The 23,203-nt window shown below is 40.7% G+C and overlaps 1 protein-coding gene and 1 long non-coding RNA gene across 7 annotated transcripts in view; one reads left to right on the top strand and one right to left on the bottom strand.

Moving 5' to 3' along the window:
• Pax (paxillin) overlaps nucleotides 1-23,203 on the top strand; it is a 27,334-nt gene extending 4,131 nt beyond the window's left edge. For 3 of the 6 annotated variants that reach the window (XM_033465362.2, XM_033465358.2, XM_033465363.2), the window contains exons 2-10: nucleotides 5,254-5,405; nucleotides 17,115-17,268; nucleotides 17,446-17,575; nucleotides 17,665-17,863; nucleotides 18,926-19,240; nucleotides 19,324-19,497; nucleotides 19,687-19,917; nucleotides 21,324-21,444; nucleotides 21,707-23,203. In XM_033465362.2, coding sequence (XP_033321253.1) covers nucleotides 5,254-5,405; nucleotides 17,115-17,268; nucleotides 17,446-17,575; nucleotides 17,665-17,863; nucleotides 18,926-19,240; nucleotides 19,324-19,497; nucleotides 19,687-19,917; nucleotides 21,324-21,444; nucleotides 21,707-21,852 — 1,622 coding nt within the window. In that variant the 3' untranslated portion in view covers nucleotides 21,853-23,203. Of the gene's footprint in view, nucleotides 1-1,859; nucleotides 2,097-4,091; nucleotides 4,687-5,253; nucleotides 5,406-17,114; nucleotides 17,269-17,445; nucleotides 17,576-17,664; nucleotides 17,864-18,925; nucleotides 19,241-19,323; nucleotides 19,498-19,686; nucleotides 19,918-20,260; nucleotides 20,913-21,323; nucleotides 21,445-21,706 lie in introns of those variants that run through there. The other 3 variants (XM_033465361.2, XM_033465359.2, XM_033465364.2) reach the window with 3 other exon arrangements.
• Nucleotides 1,354-5,326, bottom strand: LOC143259957 (uncharacterized). Its single transcript, XR_013034009.1, has 2 exons — nucleotides 5,192-5,326; nucleotides 1,354-4,878 (listed from the first exon to the last, which is right to left on the bottom strand). It is a non-coding gene; the product is annotated as an uncharacterized LOC143259957 (long non-coding RNA).

The following is a 23,203-nucleotide window of genomic DNA, read 5'->3' as shown; positions in this document are numbered from 1 at the left end:
CAAGTGTTGAATCGTAAAATTCTTTGCAGACGTCTGTGGGCGTTGCGCAATTTGTAATGTGCATATTTCAAAGAAAATTCATGAAACAGTTTCCGGTGTTTCGCGCATCGATCATTCCTCGTGGCAGGCTTGTTACGAATATTACCGGCCGGAACGAGAGTGCGACGAGCGCATCTGGGGTTGCTCGAATTTTATTCGTGTTCTTTTTCTATGCTATTGTTCTCTGCTACACCATCGGAGCAGCGCGTACTATAAATATACTGGAACTTCGTGATCCTGTTTATATGGAATCCCTGCTGAAAGCTTTTTTATGGATCCGCGGAAGCTACGCCTGTTTGCAGCGCATGCCATTAGATCGAAGATCACTCGGTGATCCAAGGTAAACACGCGTAGGCATTCCTTCTTCCTGGATCGTACCGTAATCGATCTATGCGCAGCCATATTGGGCTGGAGCTACGCACGATTGAACTGCCTACACATTTCAAAAGTAATTGCTTCAATAGGTTAAACTGGACTTACACGTGACCACGTCATATTCGGTAATAATATGCGGAGCAATAGTTTAGTAAGGTTTTTTTACTGTGAGTCGACGGTAGCATTAGAAAGTAGTTTTTGTATGTTGGTAATCAGCTTATCCATCGGTTATGATGACCTGACCAGTTTCACAAATGAAGTTAACACATTGTTGACCGGCAATTTTCCGTGCTAATCGAATAACCCATTAGCGGATTCATGAACTGTGACACCATGAATTGCCATTGATACCATTTGTACACCAGACTGTTGTCTCCTATGACAGATAGAAACGTTTTCTCGTGTCTTAGGAATCTCTATGAACGGACAGAAAGTATTCTAACTCGAACAGGTCGTGTTGACACTTTTTGTAACCTCAGTGTTGACAAGATCAGGTGTTTTCGTTTTACAGAAGTTTGTAGCGCTGTCTTCGTCCACACACACGAGACGCCTGACAAAATCGATGCAAGTCTCTAGTTGTGGTTATTTTTGGGGAGTTTGTCGTCGCGGTGAATATCTAGGTGAAAACGTTCGCTTATAACTATCGTGCGTGAACGAAGTCTCAGAAGAATCGTGCGTCTCCGTGCGACGGAGACAGGTAACTCGACAAGGTTGAAGAGGGGGAGGTTAACGCAGGGGCAAAGGGGGGGGGGAGATGAATTCACGTAACTCAGACACTATAGATGCACCCTGAGAAACAACACGTGCTGCCAGTTCTATCTGATCCTGCAGCACATCCGCGGCTTCTATCGATAATCTCGTTAACTCTTGATTCTCGCACGTGAGCTACCCTGTAATTTTCAGATCGTCGCGTGATTAAAGAGTACGGACACATAGATACACATTGTTAATTTCGTAACATATATTATTTAGTTTTTATTATAACACGGAAACCGTCCCGCGAATTTCATTGCATACAAATATAATTTATTTTCATTTTGTAACAGAGGACAACGTTGTTGGCAACGATATGCTTGTTATTTGGTAATACAGCTTTGATTTCTTGCTATTAACGAATGTTTATTCGACGAGATTTCTATTAGTAATTCGATTAGTTTTAAATCGATTAAATTAATTATATATAGTATATATAATATATAATAATTATATATTATTAAATTCGCTTAGTAATTGTTTCTAAACGATCGTTCAAGGAAACATTTATTTTTGCATTCGTCCACGTCGCGGCAACACGTGCTCCGCCGCGGGTTCCGCATAATGTCCATAGTAAACATAACTGGCAACAGAGTGATGTTTATTTTTAACGGTTTTTCTCCGTTCGAATCGCCCGCCCCTCCCTGTGTTTATAATCTAAGGTCGTAGGGTCTCCGGAAATCAGTGCTCGGCGATTTCAAGACACGGATAGTCAAAAAAGCGACCGGTTTCGCTTCTCATATACTGTGTAGATTTGTGAACTTGCAGCTCTAGCCGATCGTTATCGTTTCATACACGTTTCACGAGACTTTGATTTCACTCCGTTTGAAAGCGTTGTAAGATGACCGACAATAAGAGATCCGTGTCACCAATCGCACCGGTTCGTTTGGCGACTATCCAGAAACACGCACGCTGGGAACAATATATCAGTAAGTAGCCGCACTCGAACGGTTTATGCCTATCGGTTACACGTAAACATTGTTCAATTTATCGATCGCGCACTTCGTGCTCCGATATAGCCACTATAAACGGCCACCGTGTTGATTTCTGTGCGTTAAATATTTGGATCTAACAATTGAGACCTATCCTGCTGTTTATACCCGGCAATACTTTAGCAGTTTCAATCTGGCATAATTTTTGGCGCCATCGTCTGTCCAGATGTTCGAGAGAATGTTTACATCGAATAAGATATCATATTACAAAACGACCATGTCGATTCTACCAGTAAATCGTATTACGTCAATTGCGTTTCTGCGTGTCATATTCTTCATCATACCTATATTCCAGGTCTCTGCGGGAAGATTAAGTACGACTTGGAATTCTATCGTATAATTTATCGATCATGTTACAGCATACCAGACAGGCGCTTAACGCTTCAGAGATTTACAATGATGCTGCGTTGCGCGTACTACGCAATATTAATGTCCGAATCGACTGTATGATTCATAAGTATAAAATAGATTCGGGGAAGCTCCGGCAGGCGGGTTGCCAATGTCATGCCTCATTCAATGGGACCACTACCGTTCCTTAGATTTAGTATACGGATTCGTTACAGTAACATAAAATATATAGTGAATACAATAAAACTGCAGAATTCTCTATACAAAATCATCCTTCTCTAATGGATTTACAAATCACGAATCCCGCGCGAACGGACGAACAAGCGGCATCCGCGTTTACATTCGCGGTACAAGACATACGACCTACTTTATCGACCGATAAACAGTTTATAAAAGGGAAGTTGCAACAGTGAGTGTTGATCGGTTGACATCTTGGCCACAAATACATGGATAGAGTTTTAAAACGATTCATTCCACGCGAATACAATGTACGATATTATCGAATGCAAATTAAAAGCGACAAGTTATTTCGGTTTATAGGTTAAACAAACACTGATCGAAGCGCCGTCGACGCGAGTGCATTTCAATGTTGAAATCGACGGTTCCCAGCTGCGGTCTTTCCTCATCGGCATTACGATACATTCGTGTCGAGGATATAATATTTCGTAATCGGGCAGGGTCGAAAACACAGTTACGATGACCTTAGCTTCCGTAACTTTCGCAGAAGAATGCGATCTAGTATACGGTTCAGAGAACGCTTCCGATTCCGCGAACAACCATGTACGCTTGCTCGATTCGGGACCACGGTGTGCACACAGGTTCTGACATGCCGCTTCTTCGTGCGAAGAAGCCGCGGACTATCTTACATTTCTGTCGTTGCGTTCCGAGAGATGGCAGTTAACCTAGACGAAACAGTATCTTTATGCTTCTTTTGCGGAATACAATTTCTTTAACGCTAAAACTACCGGAAAAGGTACTCTGGCGTGTACGTAAAACGATACAAAGCCTAGCTGATTAACTGCAGGGTTATGTCAAGGTTATGTCAAGGTTAAATTAGGCAATTATAAAATAGGTACGATTGTTTCGATGAAAATATATCAACGAAGTTTTATTTAAAAAATGAATATGTCTTCTCTATATTTGATACAAAAATTTTCAGGAAAAAATTTCTCTTCGTTCGAAAAACAGTCTGCGCTTGGCAGTGTGTAAACTGGAAATAAATAGTTTTGGTCTCTTAAGGGACCAAATACTATAATAATAATAATAATAATAATAATAACAATAATAATAATAATATAATAAATAAACTATAATAATAATAATATAATCAATACTATCGAACGAATGCAAGAGTGCGGTGAATGATTTGAAAAAACGTATAAAAAAGGCTAATTTGGGCTGCGTCCAGCTAGCATGAACTATCCGGAACACTGTGCGACGGTCGCGTTTCTACTTCCTTCGTTAAGATCGCGTACTCCCTCCATGTTCTTTCTCCTTCTCCAGACCGATTCGCCTCCTCCAGGCATCTACGCTCTGGTCTCGAAGCCGGTCGTCTTACCGAGCTGCTTTATTGACAATCAGTACCGTTTCGCCGATCGGGGCACGCACGTTCGCGCGCTAATCCTTTCCACATTCCATGTGGCACGTGACACTGGCAGTGTCGGGTCCGTCGAGGGCTCCTCCCATTGGGTCCTGAACGCGCAGAAAAATCTAAAGGCTCGTCTTTCATCGGTGACAAATTTCTCGAGCACGCAGATGCGTCTAGAACTTGTTCCTCGTCGATGGCAAGATTTTTGAACGCGTAAGCGCCGCGTCGAATCGTCTTCTCTCCGTTCGGTAAAGCGAGATAGCCAGAAGAGAAGTTATCGCGAACTCGGCGAGTAGGTGTGGAAAGTCTTTTTATCGCCGATTCAGCGTCCCGCGGCTCGTATCTACGGTGGTGACGAATTAATTCCCGTACGTAGGTGTGGAACAGGGAAAAAACTTTAGTTCCCCGTAGCAACTCGCCGCGAGTGTGTCTCGGACGTAGTTTCGGCCCCGACCGGAAATCCGTCGCGGAGTCAGTGGGTGTGCCGTGGCTCGTTCACGATGGAGGAAGCATGCGAGTCCCAGGCACAAATGGAAAGCCTCTACGAAGTGTACAACACCGAGAAGGCCGAGACGAATATTTTCAGCCTCGGTAAATGATCCCCAGACCTCTTAAACGTTCGGTTGTCCGCGCAGCCAGGGCCACCTTTCGTGTTTACCTTGAAGCTTTAGTTATCAAAGAGGGCCGCGTCATTGTTGTTTTTCCCTCGCTTCGTGGTATCAGACCGTCCGCATACCGCATACCTTCGACGCGCTTATGACACCGTTCCATCGTTGCTCGATTCTGCAATGGAAACGACGACGTCACCGGCAAATATAGAAAATTCAAATGTTCGTGCGCGCGGTTAGAGTTTGAGGACACGCGCACTCATGATTCGAATGTTTGAATTTATACAAGAACCGTGGTATAGGTTTCGGTCGAATCGTAGAATCGTGCGGCAGTTGGGAAAGCGTAACACGATTGCGCGAAGGAGCACGTTTCGGTTCTCACTGTTCAATTAGGAATAGCGAGAATTATAGTATAGTATACATAATTAATTGTCGCTGGCTATTGTGCAACTGTTACAGCGTGTATAAATTGAAAATTGATGTAATACCGTGAAAGACACAGGACAGTTTTGTTCGATTATTGATCGACGATTGGTGTTGCTGATTTCAGACGCGCTACTGGCAGACCTGCAGAACACAGTGTCGTCGGAGGGAAATCACGTCGGTAGCAATGCGACGCCAGGTTACGGATCATTGAACGGCGCTCGAACCGGCGCGTACAGAGCCTACGACAATCGCACGTCCCCACTTCCGGCGCAATCGGTATGTAGAACATGTTTACGAGTCAATAAACCATCTAACCGCTGACAGACATTAGTGAACAAGGTGGACGACGATTTACATTTTATATAAAATAAATAAATAATTTATTATATATATATATAAATAAATATATAATTTATTATATATATATATAAATAAATATATAATTTATTATATATATATATAAATAATTTTATATATAATAAAATTTTATATCCCATAAAAGGATTTACGATATTGCGTGCGCAGCCGTAATTTATGCGAGATGCGTCAACGGCAGCATGCAATTTGAATTGCGCGCCATTTCCGTTTGAATTTCGAAGCTGTCGCATGGACGAAATTAAAAGTGTTATCGACGTCGCTTTCGAATATATAGCTCTGAAATTAGGAAACTACACAATAAATGATTCGTCTACGGTGGTCGGTGGGTTAAAATTACCAGGCCATTGGTCATGAAATTTTTGAGAGACTCACGACCGTTTGTTCAACAAGAACCTGTACAAGTAAACGTTTGTCACTGTCCCCCGATTCTTCGTGCTCTGCCAAAATGTGACGAATGGACCGATTTATTTTATCCAGTATTTAAACAGTAATATTATTATTTTCGGTTTCTATGGCACAATGTATTATTAACCGACGGTCGAATGAAACGGAAATCCGACGTGTCGTTTTATCGACGAATGCCCGTCGATGTCGCGGTTGTTCATAGTGAGGCGTCCGGGGATAGATGGCGAGGGTGACACTCGCTCGCGAATCGCGCGCTCACCGATTCAAATTTGACCTTCGTTCGGTTCTCCATAACGTCTCGAAATAGAACGATCGGTCACAACGTCGCGGAAATCGCAGACATCTGCCAATGAAAATCGTCGCGGTCGATCTTTCTTCCGATCAGCCCGCCACGTGCGACGTCGTTGAACTTATTTCTTCGGAACGTTTGTTAAGATAAAACGTAACCACCGATTTCAGAAGAAATCACGGAGATCAATCGGTGTACCGAGCCGTGCCGTGCAAAATAGATACATTCCAGTGTGCGAGAGTCGATGACGCAAGCGATAGTTAAAATTAGCCTGAATATTTGCCTCTAAAATTGACCGAACCTCCGCGCCCGGCCACAAAAACTTGGAGCGCGTAAAAATCGGCCGCGTGCTGTGCGACAAGTGGGCTCGGGTTACGCGCGAGCAAACTCTGGAACATGAATTCGTCGATTTATCGATTTCGCTTTATCCGCTGGTGACATTTCTGAATGTCTCTGGCCTGTCAAATACGATTTTGCGTTACGCTAATTAATAGGCAATTCTTCAACCCTGCTGCGTTCTTTCTTAACCGACTTTTTAACTATTTAGCCGTTCGAAAAGACTTTCATATTTTTCATTTTACAATTATTGAAGTTATAAAAATGCTTCCATGAGAAATAATGTAATAAATTTCCTTCAATAAATCTAGAGATACTTTTTATTTTTTATTAACTAAGTAATATAATAGTATAGAGTATTTTTTTTTCTTTTTTTCACTTTTTTTACTTTCATATTTTTCATTTTACAATTATTGAAGTTATAAAAATGCTTCCATGAGAAATAATGTAATAAATTTCTTTCAATAAATCTAGAGATACCGTCATCTTTCAATATCGGTCGCTTGTCTTTGCGTCGACCGATTTCGACAAAACTTTCAGCATGTATATAAGTTAGCGGGACCTAAAAATTGCATTCTCTGAATTTTCGTTCTACGCTTGGATAAAAAGATTAAAAAACATGATCTTAAAATTTTTCTTTGCCATTCCTCGTAATTACGATTTCGGCAAGAAATTGTTTACATATTGTCTAGTAAACTAGTCATTCCAACGTCCCAAAAAGAGATTCGATTAATTTTGTGCAATCTGAAAAAAGTTATTTCCTTTTCAAAGGTGTCCACATGTATTTGTTCACAATTATACAGGGTGTCTCAGTTAAAGGAGGTTACTTAAGTATCACCGTTATTTTTGGAGGTATTGAAAAACATTATTAATAAAAGTTCTTCAGTTCAGAGAGATGTATAACATGAATTTTCTTCGCAGCTGGAAAACTTTCAGAGATCTCAAGGTCATCTTCACTTTTTCAATTATAACCATATATTTTTTTAAACATTATTTGATGCAGCTCGATATTTTCCACAAAAGAAGTATTAATTTATGTACGTCGAAAATTTATTAGATTAGAGCAAATATTTTAACTTCAATTTTGTGGATTCTGCCGTGCCAAAAAGTGCATGTTATGTACATTAAGAGTCTAACGATTCGTAAATGTACTTTCATCAGAAAATAACACTGAATATCTGCTAAACTAATTTTTCGACATAATTGCGTCAATACCCTTTTATAGCAAATCTCGAGCTGCATCAACTAATGTTTAAAAAAAAATATAATTATAAATAAACAAGTGAAGATGACCTTGAAATCTCCGAAAATTCTCCGGCTGCGGGAAAATTATTACGTTCGTGTTATACATCTCCCTGAACTGAAAAACTTTTGTTAATAAATTTTTTCGATACCTCCAAAAATAACAAAGTTACTTTCTAGAATTAAAGAAAATCGTTTCTTCAATTCTAGCTTTTTTCTAGCGTTTCATAAAAATATCAAACATACGTTTATTTAGACTTTTAACTAAATTAAACAATTTGAAGCGCGTAAAAATGGCGTGTACCGCAAATTTAATATAAGGGACCGCAGGAAATCTAAGTAAAGCCAGTCTCGTAATTGTTGCAGATTAAACCGTTTCGGTTACTTTCGATGGTAGTATTAGCGTTAAAGGCCGAATGAGCGAAGATCTAAAAGTATCCAAGCATCGCCAACTGTGCAACAGTTTGAATCGCTCCTGTTTTTCACGGTTTAACCGCGTGCCTTATCGCGGCTCGTTACCGCGAATTCTTCAATGGTCCCGAACGGAATTGACCGATTACCAAAAATATTTTCGCAACGATAAACAGTCTAGCATAAGCAAGCGAGAATTTGGCTCGTCTCGGAAGGACTCGGCCGCGTTAATAATATCTTTTTAGTTGTTCCCAAATTGAGAAACAGCGGCGAGAGAACAAAACGCGAATCGACTCGCGGAAAACGGGGGGGAAAAAAAACGGAGAAAAAGACGGGCGCACGCGGGGAATAAAAATACGCGCGTAAAATGTTTCGTGGAGGAAGCGGATGCCGGGTCTCGGCTCTCTCGCCTATTGCATTATCGATCTCACCTCCTTGGAACACCTGTTACGTTCCCCGTCGTGGTATCGACTCTCTGCGTCCGCGTGTGCATCTATTATTCAGGTTTTCGACGTGCTCGGCTCGGCCAGAAAATTTCCCAGTTCGCGTGGAACTGCGTGTCCCCGAGCCAACTGCACAGTTGCGAATTGCCAAAACCCGATACTTACTGTAAAATACAACTTCATCCGAATGTTAATTGCTTCGATTCTCCTTGGCCAATGCCACGGCTCCATCGGAGCGGGCCCTGGTTGCGCAAGAACCACTCTAACGCGACATGTTCGAACGTGTTCGTCCAACCAAATTGACGCGAAATTAATTTTAGAGTGTACGGAAGAGTATGCGTCCTCGGTAGAGCTTTTCTTGGGAAAAATTGTTGGAAAAGTTTTTCCGGTTTTTTTTTCGGTGATTTATTTCAGAGGACTGGGGCGAAAGAAAATAATAGCAACGCTCTGGTAAATATTAACCCTTTGCACGCCAAGCTGTTTCAACTGAAAATATAAAATCATTTTTCTAACAGTATTTCTGTTTATATAAGAAAACGCATTTTATGCATATATTGAAAATTGACTCTTGGGACTCGCGCGACAGTTACACTCTTAACTTAATTTTTCAAACGTGAACTTTGTTAATATCAAAATTATCCTAAAAGGTGATACAACAAATATTAGTGGTGCCTCGGGGTCGCCACTCGAGTGCAAAGTGTTAATAAGTGGAGCGCGGATTTTCATGCGAAATCAAAATTGTCTCCTTTAATTGCAGGAAGTAGAAACTAATTATTATAATATATAATAATAATGATAATAATATTTTAATAATAATAATAAACTAATTATTAAACTCCTTCTTTCTTTAATAATTTTAATAGATTAGTAATGATTTTTTTTTTAATTTATTCTACTATTTTAAATTGCAGCTACTTAATTTTGCCACTAATGCATAAAATCCACAGTCTATTGTATAATTATATTTCAAGTCTAGTCTTTACGTAAGGAATTTTAATCTTAATTAAGTAATCAGACTGCAGATTTTTGTGGGAAATCAAAATTGTTTGGAGCAAGAAATAACGAGAGAAGAGCGTCGCTCGTTTAGCGGAGAGAAAAGAATGCAATTTCCTGGTAGAGAGTACCGAATGCTCTCGTCGATCGGCGACCAATACGCTCCGTCGGATCACGATTAATTAGTCCTAATTCGGTTAGACCAATCCGGCACAACGGCCGGGGTCATTGCATCGATCATCGTCGCGCTACGCCTGCTCGTTTTTCTTCGTGAATCATTCAACCGGGTGGTTTAACCCCTAGCGAGACGGGTCGATGGTGTTCATCGAGGTCACGTTTTAATACCTTCCACCGCTATAACAATCTTTGTTCTTGCCACACTGTGGATCTTTGATACGTGGAAATTTTGTGCATCTAATCACGATTTTAATTTTTTCTCTCGTCGCGAATTTATTTCTCGAAGGTCTGCGTGGATTTTAGAGCGGCTAATATATATGATGTAGAAATCCACGACTCTCTTTTTATTTCGGATGATCCAGTTTCGCGCAGCAGCGGTCACCGCGAACCGTCCTCTGAGATCAAAGGCTTCACAGTGATCGTGTGTATTTCTTCGTTCATCTTCTTCGTATATATATATATATATATATATATATATATATATATATATATATATTATAATATAAACTACTAATATAAACTAATTAGTACAAATAATACTGTATAATTTATTTTATAAATAAAAATAATAATTAAAAACTCTTTTGTAACTAAAGTAGTATAGTATACTAAGTAGTAGTAAATATACTATATTTATATTTTTTATAAGTATATCAATTTTAGATAGAATCTAGATTAAAATTGAAGGTTGATTTGATTAATTTAGTTACAAAAGAATTTTTAATTATTGTTTTTATTTATAAAATATATATAAATTATACAGTATTATAATATATATATAATTATATTATATATTACTATATTATATAATTATATAGTATTATAAGTAAATTATACTGTGCTAATAAGTTTATTTCAAATAAATGAACACTATAAATAACATAAAAAATGAGGAAATTTTGAATACAAAAATTGATTTAATTTGATAAAATTGATAGATTATGTTGAAATTGAAGGTTGAGTGTTTAATCGAATAAAAAATTTTAAAATTATTGTTTTTATTTTGAAAATAAATCATATAGCGTTAATTTGTACTAATAATTTTGTATATAATTTCGTTGTCTGACTTCTTCGTTTTCTTCGCGAAGAACATTACTATAGCTTCGCAATAGTATAGTTTAAACAATGAAAGACAATCTATCGAAAATGGGCCATCTGTTTTCATTAAAAAAAATTCCTAAGAGACAGAAGTCTATCGGAATCAGGAGCAACATGTTTAACGAAGACGAAAGTATATTTTAAAAAAATTAGTGTTCATCATACTATTTGGAACGCTTACGCTTTTTATAGATCGCGACAGTACTTGCCTCGCTCAATATTTTCCCACAGCAATTCTTGTTGAGGCAATACTTTCGAAAGCCTGTGTATTTTAAGATCATTAACGGTGGCACGAAAAATTCTGTGACAATTTCGTATAAAGGTCTGTGCAACAATAAATCTGGACTGATTCTGAAGCTCGAACCTTCTATTTTCGCAGTCCATCGCTCGTTCTCGTCGAAAATATTTTCGCACAAAATAGTGCACGATGGTCTGAGAATTCGTTTTCTGCGGCTTAAATTATTTTAGCGTTGTTTTTAAGGTTTGAGCTTATAGTATAGTAAGGTCATTGAATTCGTCTCGGTACCAGCTATAATATTATTAAGTCAAAAATATATATTAATATTAAAAAGATCGAGATGACTTCAATTATTAGTAACAAAAATTTTGTTTCTAAAATTTGATATAGTAACATTTGTCGACAGATGAATACCGACGAACTCTTGTTCGAAACATTTTGCTACCAGATCGTCGGAAATGTGTGAAAAATCATTGAAAGCTTCAGTCCGGCCGCGGTCGCATTGGGCCGGTCACAGAACGCTCCAGTATTGCGAAAGAGAGAGAGAGAGTTTGCTTGTTAAAATACGCGTAGAACTAAAAGCAGCAGGTAAAAACAGCAGCTAAAATTTACAGGTGTACATGTTGGTGGTCTTAGCTCTTAAAAAAAACAAATCTGAAAGCTGGCATTGTTAAGCATTTTCTTTTAAACTCTTCTTAAAGTTTACTCTGTAATTAACTTCATATTCTTCGTACATTGATCAAGACACATTATCGTGTCACCATTAAATAAGCACATGAAAATATAGCATAAATGCATCTCATCATTGCGCAAGTAACAATTGAGCTATTCAATTGCAATTCCAATTTCACGGCTTTCCACTTAAATTCCTATATCCACGCGGAAAGTTATTCGAAAGATCGAATATTTTGAATTCCGGGATTTCAAAGGTTCCCTGTTTGAGAGAGAGAGAAAAAATTGTCTAGAAATGTGAAGGTCTAAAAATAGATTGTTCATCATAAATTACCGCTGTCAAGACCGCTGGTGCAGTGGTTGGGAAACTGCACCGGGAAATTTTTCGAGCCACTGTCCGCATGAAATTACCGACCACCCCCGAATCTACGGCGATCGAGATTTCTGTAAACAGTGTCGTCGGGGTCTACTTATCCCACGTCGAATGTCTTTTCGAAGATGCCTGGAGCTTCGACCTATAAATAACTTTTATCGCGCCCACGCGGTCACGTTCGGTTCTGCCAAAAGTCGTGAGACGAGCAAGAAAAAACGCGAGAACGAATCGCCGAAAAATCGGAAAGAGAGCCAAGAGGCGAATCTCGGCGGAGCCCGCGGAAATGAGAGACTTCCGGCGAGAATTATCGCGGCAATAACGAGCCGCGTCGACGCCGGCGATTTATGCGAGTCCGCCGCTGCTCGCCGGCCAGGATAATGGTTTTTACGGTCCGTCGAGTATTCTTGGCGTAAATCATCGGACGTGCGACGATCGGGCCACGTCGATCTTGGACGTCTCGCCAACGTTTACGTCGCGATCGTCTCGATCTTGTCGCGACCTGATCGACGGCTTCGACGTCCGGGAACCTCGGAAAGAACTCGCGCGCGAGCGAACATCGAAGGTCGGGTCGGGATCGTCCGCTTTCCCTTCGATTCGAATTTAGCACATCGCGAAACGGTCGCGGTGCAAGCTCGAGCCGTGTTACCGCGCGATTTCGAAGACGTTGCATAAACTGTGCACAATGCATCGATTCATCGGCCATGCATGCGCACGTCGCGGCCACTAGAACCGAGCGTTAGCGGGATAGAGCGGCTCTGAGGCCTTTCTTTCGCCGGAAACTCGGTTGAAGAAGCTCATGCCTCGAACCCCTCGATAGTCGGTGGACAGATTTAATTAACGAACTGCGGAAGCTCGAGCTTCCAGGAACTTTTCAGACGGGAAATTTGCTTTGAACTATCGCGTCTATTTATTAGAAGAACTATCGCGTCCTAAGCGCGACTAATGTTCATATTGTTTTATAACAATGAGAAGATTGGATTTATTTAAACTTCCTACGATTTTTATTGTAATACATGCTTGAGTGAAGAAGTTCGTGCAAAAATTTCTGACAAACACAGATAGGAAATTTGCTTACCACTAGAAGAACTATCGCGTCCTAAACGCGACTAATGTTCATATTGTTTTATAACAATGACAAGATTGGATTTATTTAAACTTCCTACGATTTTTATTGTAATACATGCTTGAGTGAAGAAGTTCGTGCAAAAATTTCTGACAAACACAGACAGGAAATTTGCTTACCACTAGAAGAACTATCGCGCCCTAAACGCGACTAATGTTCATATTGTTTTATAACAATAAGAAGATTGGATTTATTTAAACTTCCTACGATTTTATTGTAATACATGCTTGAGTGAAGAAGTTCGTGCAAAAATTTCTGACAAACACAGACAGGAAATTTGCTTACCACTAGAAGAACTATCGCGCCCTAAACGCGACTAATGTTCATATTGTTTTATAACAATGAGAAGATTGGATTTATTTAAACTTTCTACGATTTTTATTATGATGCATGCTTGGGTGAAGAAGTTCGTGCAAAAATTTCTGACAAAAACATTTTGATGGCATCAGTGAATCGTAAAGGAAAAGATCGGAAACCAGCTATTTTGGCTAGTTTTAGTGATGCATCCTTGCCGCTGAACCTACGTGTCGATCAAAATGGCCGCACCAACGCTTTTTATTTTCAAATTGTTGAAATTGTGAATTCCTTCTTATGAAGCGATCGATTGAATTCCTTGATACAAGCCCAGATTATAATAATAATGATGAAGAGTCTAGATAAATTCAGTGTTGTCGTTCTTATGAAGCAACGCGTGTTAGCCACTTTTAGAGCACAGTAGGTTTAGTATTAATACTAGAACCAGCGGTATTAAAGCGACAAGATCGCCTTTATCAAGTCACTGCTCGATTTTCATTACAAAATACCCTGAAATAGATACAATCAGAATGGTTGTAAAATAAAATTAGAATCTTGCATGTCGATCGATTGGTAACGTGAAACGATCTAGTTTTAGCTTTTGGCTTGCTTTTACTATACATTTTTTCCTAAACTTTTTACGTTATACAGGGTATCCTAAAATTACGTTACTTCCGGAAAATGAGGGGTTCCTGAGGTGATTTGAAATAACTTTTTCCTTAGCGAAAATGCAATATAATATATACATATATATACAATATAGTTTGTATAATATTAATACATTTGTATTATATTATATTAATTGTAAATATAAATATATATATATATATATTAATATAATACAAACGTATTACAATTAATACAATATAATTATTATAATTAATATAATTATATTTAAAATTAATATAATATAATACAAATGTATTAATATTATACAAACTATATATATAAATATATATAGAATATATATGTATATGTAGAAGTTTTATTAAAAAGAAGTTAAATAATATTTATTTATTTATAAAATAAAAATTTCTCATCAACTTTTTATTCCTACTTGTTGTCGTGTAACTACGAACGAATTCGAACGATTCGAATTCGTACAGATAAAACCAATTAGTTTCCAGATGTAGTGTACAGAAAATCACGAGCATTTATCGGAAAACTACATTTTGTTATCCGCTTAAAATTATTCACTGGTTTTGAAAGTTTTATACTACCGAATTCAATGTATAAAAACCAGATTGAAGAAATGCATTGATTTCCGATATCGAACGTCAAGGTTAAATTTCAACAACAAATTGGTGTGCTCTAAAAAAAGGGTCTCTGGTTTCAGAAACTACAATTTCGTCGTTAACACTTTAATGGCCGCACGTCTACGCAGTCGAACGTCGCCAGGGGGGGCGACGATATTTTTGAAGAATTAATTTTAAAAAATCTTTATGTAATTCATGAAATAATTCAACACTCCGCGAACATACGCGCAGAACAAAAAGAAAAAACAATAACAATACATTTAATACAACAAATTTAATATTTTTCCTTCGTGCGATCATTATTAAAACAATCACCTACATAATTATTAAAGCATCGCACACGTGTTGTGTGAGCGGCCATTAAAGTGTTAATATTTCGGGACACAAAACTTTTTAGATCCCACACTTCGAATTTTTGACTTTTGTCCTACGGACCGTATGCTGTCCGTCGTCCACGTTCGTTCGTAATCGGAGGCGAGGGGGGACGACGGGAAGAAAACTCTTTTGTCGTCGTTGGCTCGATGGAAAAGAAAAGCTGTCCAGTGCTTGCCAAGTTCCGTAGAAGCATATTATTTCAAAGCATGATGTCACTGGATGCCGTGCACGCCGTTTTGTAAATACATTATCAATTGGGAGAACGAGCGCGCGGAGGACAGGGCGTCATGCACTTTTAATAGAAACGGTAGCCGACGGATTTTCACGTTTGTTGCAAAACCTCGGCGTTGGAGCCGCGGTCTAACCCGTGTGGAAACCGACGAAGGACATTGCTTTCGAGGCGACCTCGCCGCGTCCCAGGCCCCGAGACGCAGAACAAAAGGAGGAGGAAGCAGCCTCTCTAAGCTAGAATCCCCCAAGCTCTAGGCAGTAGAAGCCTTTCCAGGCCATGGAGGATCTCAAGGCCGCCAATAATGTCGTTAAAATCGCTTCTTTTTCGCGATCGGAAGGCTGAACGATACATCCCGATGGAAACTAGGTTGCTCGATGAGTTGTCGTTCCAAAAATAACCATAGGAACATGTCGCGGTAGCACAGAGTCCTGCGGACGCCTGGTTACAATCTCCCGGACCAGCGCGCTTCCTCGAATATATCGAGTCTCGCAACCAGCCGTTCGACTCTTCGAGTTTGCTCCGATCAAAAAATAAACATCCATTACATTCGCGGAACCCATAAATCTCAGATTCACCGAAGCCACGTAGTTCTACCTTTTCAACAGCGAGACCGAAGCGATTTTGAAAATTCGAACTGGAAATTCAAGCCTCAATTGGATAGGGTGGTTATCGATGCACCCTGTATTGTTTCTCGAAATTAGTCATTTTTAATTTTGTATAACTACGCAGAACCCATAAATCTCAGATTCACCGAAGCCCTACGTAGTTCTCACTTTTCAACAGCGAGACCAAAGCGATTTTAGAAATTCAAGCCTCAATTGGATAGGGTGGTTATCGATGCACCCTGTATTGTTTCTCGAAATTAGTCATTTTTAATTTTGTGTAACTACGCAGAACCCATAAATCTCAGATTCACCGAAGCCCTACGTAGTTCTCACTTTTCAACAGCGAGACCAAAGCGATTTTGGAAATTCAAGCCTCAATTGGATAGGGTGGTTATCGATGCACCCTGTATTGTTTCTCGAATTTAGCTATTTTTAATTTTGTGTAACTACACAGAGCCCATAAATCTCAGATTCACCGAAGCCACGTAGTTGTACCTTTTCAACAGCGAGACCGAAGCGATTTTGAAAATTCGGACTGGAAATTCAAGCCTTAATTGGATAGGGTGGTTATCGATGCACCCTGTATTGTTTCTCGAATTTAGCTATTTTTAATTTTGTGTAACTACACAGAACCCATAAATCTCAGATTCACCGAAGCCATGTAGTTCTACCTTTTCAACAGCGAGACCGAAGCGATTTTGAAAATTCGAACTGGAAATTCAAGCCTCAATTGGACGGGGTGCTTATCGATGCACCCTATATTGTTTCTCGAATTTAGTCATCTTTAATTTTGCATAACTATGCAGCGATATATTCTTTAAAAAAGTATTATGGACGCTATATCGAAAATGAAGTTGTTTAGGAGTTATTTATTTTGGCGAAAATTTCCTTATAGGGAATGCACCATTCTTGTCCCCGGGAGAGTCTACGACCAGCTGCATAATTATTTGCTAAGGTTTTTACGAAGTTGAGAATCCTCCGACGATGATCGAGTCGATCGAGCCATTCGAAAATTGATAGACGTCGTTAATGAATTTCGTTGCAGCCGACCTATCAGAACCGAGAGGCCATCGAGGAGACAATCGGGAAAAGCAGCGCCGGAGGAAAGATGCCCTCGTTGAACAACAACCTCTCGGAGCTGGACACTCTGCTCCAAGACCTCAGCAACGCTCATTACAACGCGCATTATCAAGAAAGAGGTCAGCATCCTATTTTCGCGACTGGTTTAGCAACTGCGATTCACCGAGTAGCTACGAATCATCTCGTTCCCTCTGAACATAACCGTCGAACATCTTTTAGCCTTTTCACACTGTACACATATAGTTTCTCGCTCGTAAGAAAATGCGTTTGGATCAATTGAACATTGATGATCGCAGAGAACCGCGTCTCCTCCGGCGGAATGAATGGAGACTCTAGTCCGATGCTTCGATCTCCTAGCAGCATGTCCGCTTCGAGGCCAACCGTGGACTCTTTGCTCGAGGAGCTGAGCACTGCGGTGCCTAATGGGTGAGAGAGTCAGGCTTCAACGTTTCGATTCGACGAAGTTGATTTATTTCATGGTTAAGGGTCGAGATTAAACGCTATGTTCTCAACAGAGATTACCCTTCCGACGGAAGAGTGAAAGTTACCATTCAGGAGACGTCCACCGAGATTCAACCTGTCTACGAGGGCTACCCTTCGAGACATGGCTCGTTGAATCGGTCCGAGATACAAAGAGGATACACGAACGGCCATACTGCCAGCAACGCTACCAAGGAGCTCGACGATCTCATGGCTTCCTTGTCCGACTTCAAGGTACAGCAGAAAAACACCCAAGACTCATTGTCAGACCTAATTCACGAGGGGCTGTACATTCAAGTTTTGTGTAGAAGTAAATTCTTGCAAAACTTAAATCTGGTTGATCTGCCATGGCTCTGTAACATCCTCCATAATTGAGAATTGAGGACCTATTTTTCAATATCTCTAGAAATAATCGTAATGCCATATCTAGAAGGAATATTATTCCCTCGCTTTAATATTCAAGGGATGAAAGTGAAAGTGAGGGATGAAAGGGATGAAAGTTCCTCAACTTGGAAGTAACTATGTAATTAGGTTCCTATCCTGAAAAAATGTATTGTATTTAAAAAATATATTGCACACAGTCCCGACATTGAATTCTATTTTCGCTGGCCGAATATGAATGGTGGACCCTGAAACAAATGCGTTTGATATTACACATGGATTCGGCGAAATCGAAGAGGGGGGCACCCCCGGGTAGAGGCCTCCCTTCTCCGATATACCTCCTCGGGTGCAACTGGATTTTTCTATTGGCGAGATTACGCGATTCGTGGTGCCGGTTAATTGGACGCGGGTGCAATAAGCTTTTGTAGTGTTTGCTTACTATTAAAAGTCACTACAGAATGAGAAAACAGCCCGCGTGAAAACTACTCCTGCCCATTCTTGGCTCCCTAGGTTACCAAAATAGCTTCCATACCACCATCTACCACCAGCCGCGGCCGTCATAGTCTGCTCCTCCTCCTCTCCTTCGGCGTGTCGCCTTTTCCTCGCCTCCGTCGATTTTCCGTGGCCCCCGAAGAAGAGGAGCAAAGAGAGGGAAAATATAGAAGGTGGGGGTTAATACTGATCCACGAAATCTCTCAAAGCTTGAAAGCCAGTCCGCAAGCTCGCCTGTGCCAATCGACATCGGTCGGCTCGCGACTCCCCTTCGAGACACTTCATTTATTGGTACCTTGACATTTTCCCTTGGACCGCCCCTGCACTAACCCCCGAAACCTCCTCGAGTTTCTATCTTCTCCGCTATCTTAAAAACAGTCCTGGACAGTCGCGCTGTAATCACAAGCTGTTGCTCGTTTGCAGATCAATAGTGGATCCCATCAGCATCAGACGGTGACCGAATCCCCGTACGCGAAGCCGAACAAAGCCACCAAGAGCTCGCAGAGTCCGCTGCCACCCGAGGGCACGCAGACCAGGATCCACATCACCGAGACCCACACCACCCATCACTACCAGCAGCAACACGGAGAGCCTTATCCCCCGCAGCCGGCTGCTCAACACAAACAGAACCAGTTGGATTCTATGCTAGGAAACCTTCAGGCAGACATGAGTCGTCAAGGTGTCAACACCACTCAGAAGGGATGCTGCAGCGCCTGCGAGAAGCCGATTGTGGGACAAGTAAATAGCGATCGTCCGGCGGTTCGTTCGCCAAGTGTCAAATCGAGTTCCGTTCAGAAAGTTAACGCTGAGTCTGTTTTCAGGTGATCACCGCCCTGGGCAAAACGTGGCACCCGGAGCACTTCACCTGCACCCACTGCAATCAAGAGCTGGGCACGAGGAACTTCTTCGAGAGGGAAGGCCAGCCGTACTGCGAGTCCGACTACCATAATCTCTTCTCGCCCCGTTGCGCCTACTGCAACGGCCCCATTCTGGACGTAAGACTTCCTGGTACTTAGGGCCGCATTCACTGAAAAAAGGAACAATTGCAACTGGAACAATTGTTGTGTCCAAAGAACACAGCAGAGCTAACTGAAATAAACTCATTCCCGAAAAATATAAATGCGGCCTTGGCGGCTGTCCCCTCGACCAGCTAGCCAGTCTCGTATACTCAAAACTATTTTCAGAAATGCGTGACCGCTCTGGAGAAGACCTGGCACACGGAACATTTCTTCTGTGCCCAGTGCGGCAAACAGTTTGGGGAGGAAGGATTCCACGAGCGGGACGGGAAACCATACTGTAGGGAAGACTATTTCGACATGTTCGCGCCTAAGTGCGGCGGCTGCAACCGCGCCATCATGGAGAATTACATTTCCGCGTTGAACAGTCAGTGGCATCCTGACTGCTTTGTCTGCAGGGTAGGTTTCCCTGATTAAAGGACCACTGATTTAGATGTTTGCTTTTCATTACAGCCTCAGTGTTTCACGCTGGATTACAGGCATACGGAAACCACACGATCCCACAATCGGGCGTCATTGGTCTTTGCCGTTGAGGATTTTCAGTGTAATCTGTGTCGTTTTGGAAAGGTCGCACCAGCAATGAATTATAGGAGCTATCGAAATAAGTGAACCGCTCGTATTATCAATTCGTAGCCTGCTGAAAGTTGGAGCAATGTTTCTAAGAGACCAGATTTGCATAGGAAAGCCGCAACGATAAGGACGCACGTGGGCACCGCAGACTCATGTCCTGTGAAAATTGCAGGATTGCAAGAAACCGGTGTCCGGAAAGTCGTTTTACGCCATGGAGGGCAAACCCGTTTGCCCGAAGTGCGTGGGCGTTGACGACGAGGAGGAAGAGGAGGAGGAGGAAGCATAAGCGAGTCCCCTGTCGCAGAATGCTTCCGTTTCTTATGTGAAATGCCCTATTGTTCCCCCTGCTCCCATGGTGCTATGTCGTCAGGCTCCACGAATGCGGAGCCTGGCATCTCTGTCCCCACCCCCACTTTCTCAACAGGTGTTTAGGCGATTCAACGGAGGGAACACAGCGACGAAGCATCGTCATCGTCCATTCCGCCTCGAAATTTCTCATTGATTGCACACGCCAAACACGAACACAAACGCACACGGATAAACCTGTACAGCACACATATATATACACAAACGCGCGTAACAGTTAGGGCATCGTTAAGGTTCTATAGTATTTTTCTGTCAGCGGGATTTGATCAGATACATTATACATTGTTAACGAGGTTCAGATTCTATATTTTTTTTTCTAGTCGTAGACGATCAATGTTAATTAATATGCGAGATCGCGGGAGCTATGATAGCAGTTTCTAGTATTGTATGACAAATAAAAATAAACTGAAAAGAACAACAAAAAAAAAGAAAAAAAAACAAAACACACACAACACAAAGGAGTTGCACGGGTTCGGCTGCCGTATCCGCCACGTGACTTCTGGTTAAAGGAAGGTACGGCAGGACGCAAGCCTCTCCTGTTATTTTATAGATATTTTATTGTTGTGGGTGCTCAAGATTTACTCGGAAATGCTATCATAGCTCCTACACGGATTTTGCGGGCGGAGTTAGAGAAAGATTGCTTTACGCGAGAAATTTATAATTTACGCGAAGGCATAAGCTGTACACAATCCGTGTGCGTATTGATCGTGACGTAGCGTCAAACCGGTGTGGTCATCCCCTTACGGAGCCATTGATCACGCGAACGAAACAATGTTTATCTTTCGTTATTCGTTTTCATTGTCACGTTCAATGACTCCTTTATTTTTGCGCACTAGGTTCACCCACGCATTTTTGTTTTGCATTCGTAGGATTGCAGACAAAAGTTCCAAGGGGGTTCGTTCTTTGATCACGAAGGCCTACCATACTGTGAGACACACTATCACGCCAAGAGAGGGTCCTTGTGCGCGGGATGCCACAAACCAATTACAGGTTTCTTTATTGATACTACTGTCACAGCAATGTTTTTATGCTCCAACAATTTGGGCTGTTTTTTGAAGAACAAAATGTGTTGGAGAATACGCAATTTCAGTCCGCTAACCGGCAATGACGAGTTAATCTGTTATATCAATCTCCACAATCTCTTTTCCCTGTTTTTGTAATGAACGATCCGCGAGCAGAAAATTAGCTGGGTAGCAGATTGACATCCTTGCCGGCCCGAGCATCAGAGTGCTTATTAACATTATTGTTTCAGGTCGTTGCATAACAGCGATGTTCCGGAAGTTCCATCCGCAACACTTTGTTTGCGCGTTCTGTCTGAAACAATTGAACAAAGGTACCTTCAAAGAACAAAACGACAAGCCCTACTGCCATGGATGTTTCGACAAGTTATTTGGCTAGGAATCATTAGAAAAGTATTCATAATTGTAACATAATGGATAACAAGACAAAACCAGTGGACTGTTTCGCTTGGTACTATGTTTACAATGTTACGGACTGCCCGTATGCGAACGCGTTCACGCGCATAAAGAAAATGCAAATCGCTTTAGTCGTTTTAAGGAACCATACATGTACTTTACGAATATCGCTTGTCGCCGCGGCACGAGACAGTCCGCTGAGATTCGATTGCGAACAGCGACGTTCGACATGGTGCAACATTGCAGTTAACATTAACATGTATCGTTCGTTCGTTCTTACCACGAACGATAAGGTATTAAGGTATTCACAGTCACCGTTATACTTCCATTGTCCTTAATAAGGGCACGTTGCTAATATTTTTAGGAGCATTTTATATCAGGTACTTTACATTGACCGTATTGTCTAAGGATTAATAAAGGGTGCTAATTAGTAGCTTGTTTTTACTAATAACGTGTCCATTGAATATAGGGTTGCCGGTTAATACGTTTAATTGGCTTCATGATTATTTAATGAGTGGTCTGTACTTGGAAAGGAATAAGTTGTTTAATTTGTGAGTGCAAAAAAGGAGATAGGAATGTATGGTGACATTGAAATTAGTTTCTCATGAACTGTGCTACTTTGTCTTTTCTAAAATATGGTAACCCTAGTTAAATAATGCATCGGGACGAAATAGCTGCATTAGGAATCAGAATGATCGATAACTGCAACTCATTCGCTGAACGCAACACACTTTTATGTAGCATACAGGGAGTTCCAGTACTCGTTTTACGATGAAGACAAACGTTGTACAGTGAATACCGGGACACCCGCTATATATCTTCGCTATTGCGAATTACGACACAATATAACAATCAATATCTCCAGTTTTTGCGTCAAGATAATCAAAAGTAAAAACACTCGGCTGGCAGATAAGAATGAGATGCAAAGCTTTTGTCTTTAGATTTGTTTATTCGACATGCTGTTGCACAGCAGTACACCACTTGTTACCTCGCTAGTAAACATCTAATAATTATTATATATACATTAACAATCGATCATTAAGATAAACGTGTTTTCAAAATTTCAATGACGACTCGTCAAACTGGGTGTTCATGTCTTTTACAAAACAAACTAAATGATTAGCGATACATATAGAAAAATAAATATGTAATCGTATGTACGTTCGATAGTACGGACCGGCTACGTATTTTAGAATGTGTTCTATATCGTGTTACAAATATTATGCTATTATGGTTTTTTACCGTAGAAAAAACGAGATATATATATAGATCCATATATATATATATAATACGTATACAAGTCTCAAATACAAATTGTCAATTAAAAAATGAAA

The sequence above is a fragment of the Megalopta genalis genome, chromosome 8 (genome assembly GCF_051020955.1).
Source record: "Megalopta genalis isolate 19385.01 chromosome 8, iyMegGena1_principal, whole genome shotgun sequence".
Classification (NCBI taxonomy): Eukaryota; Metazoa; Arthropoda; class Insecta; order Hymenoptera; family Halictidae; genus Megalopta; species Megalopta genalis.
The sequence above is the reverse complement of the archived record's forward strand: the minus strand, read 5'-3'. Positions and strand labels throughout refer to the sequence as shown.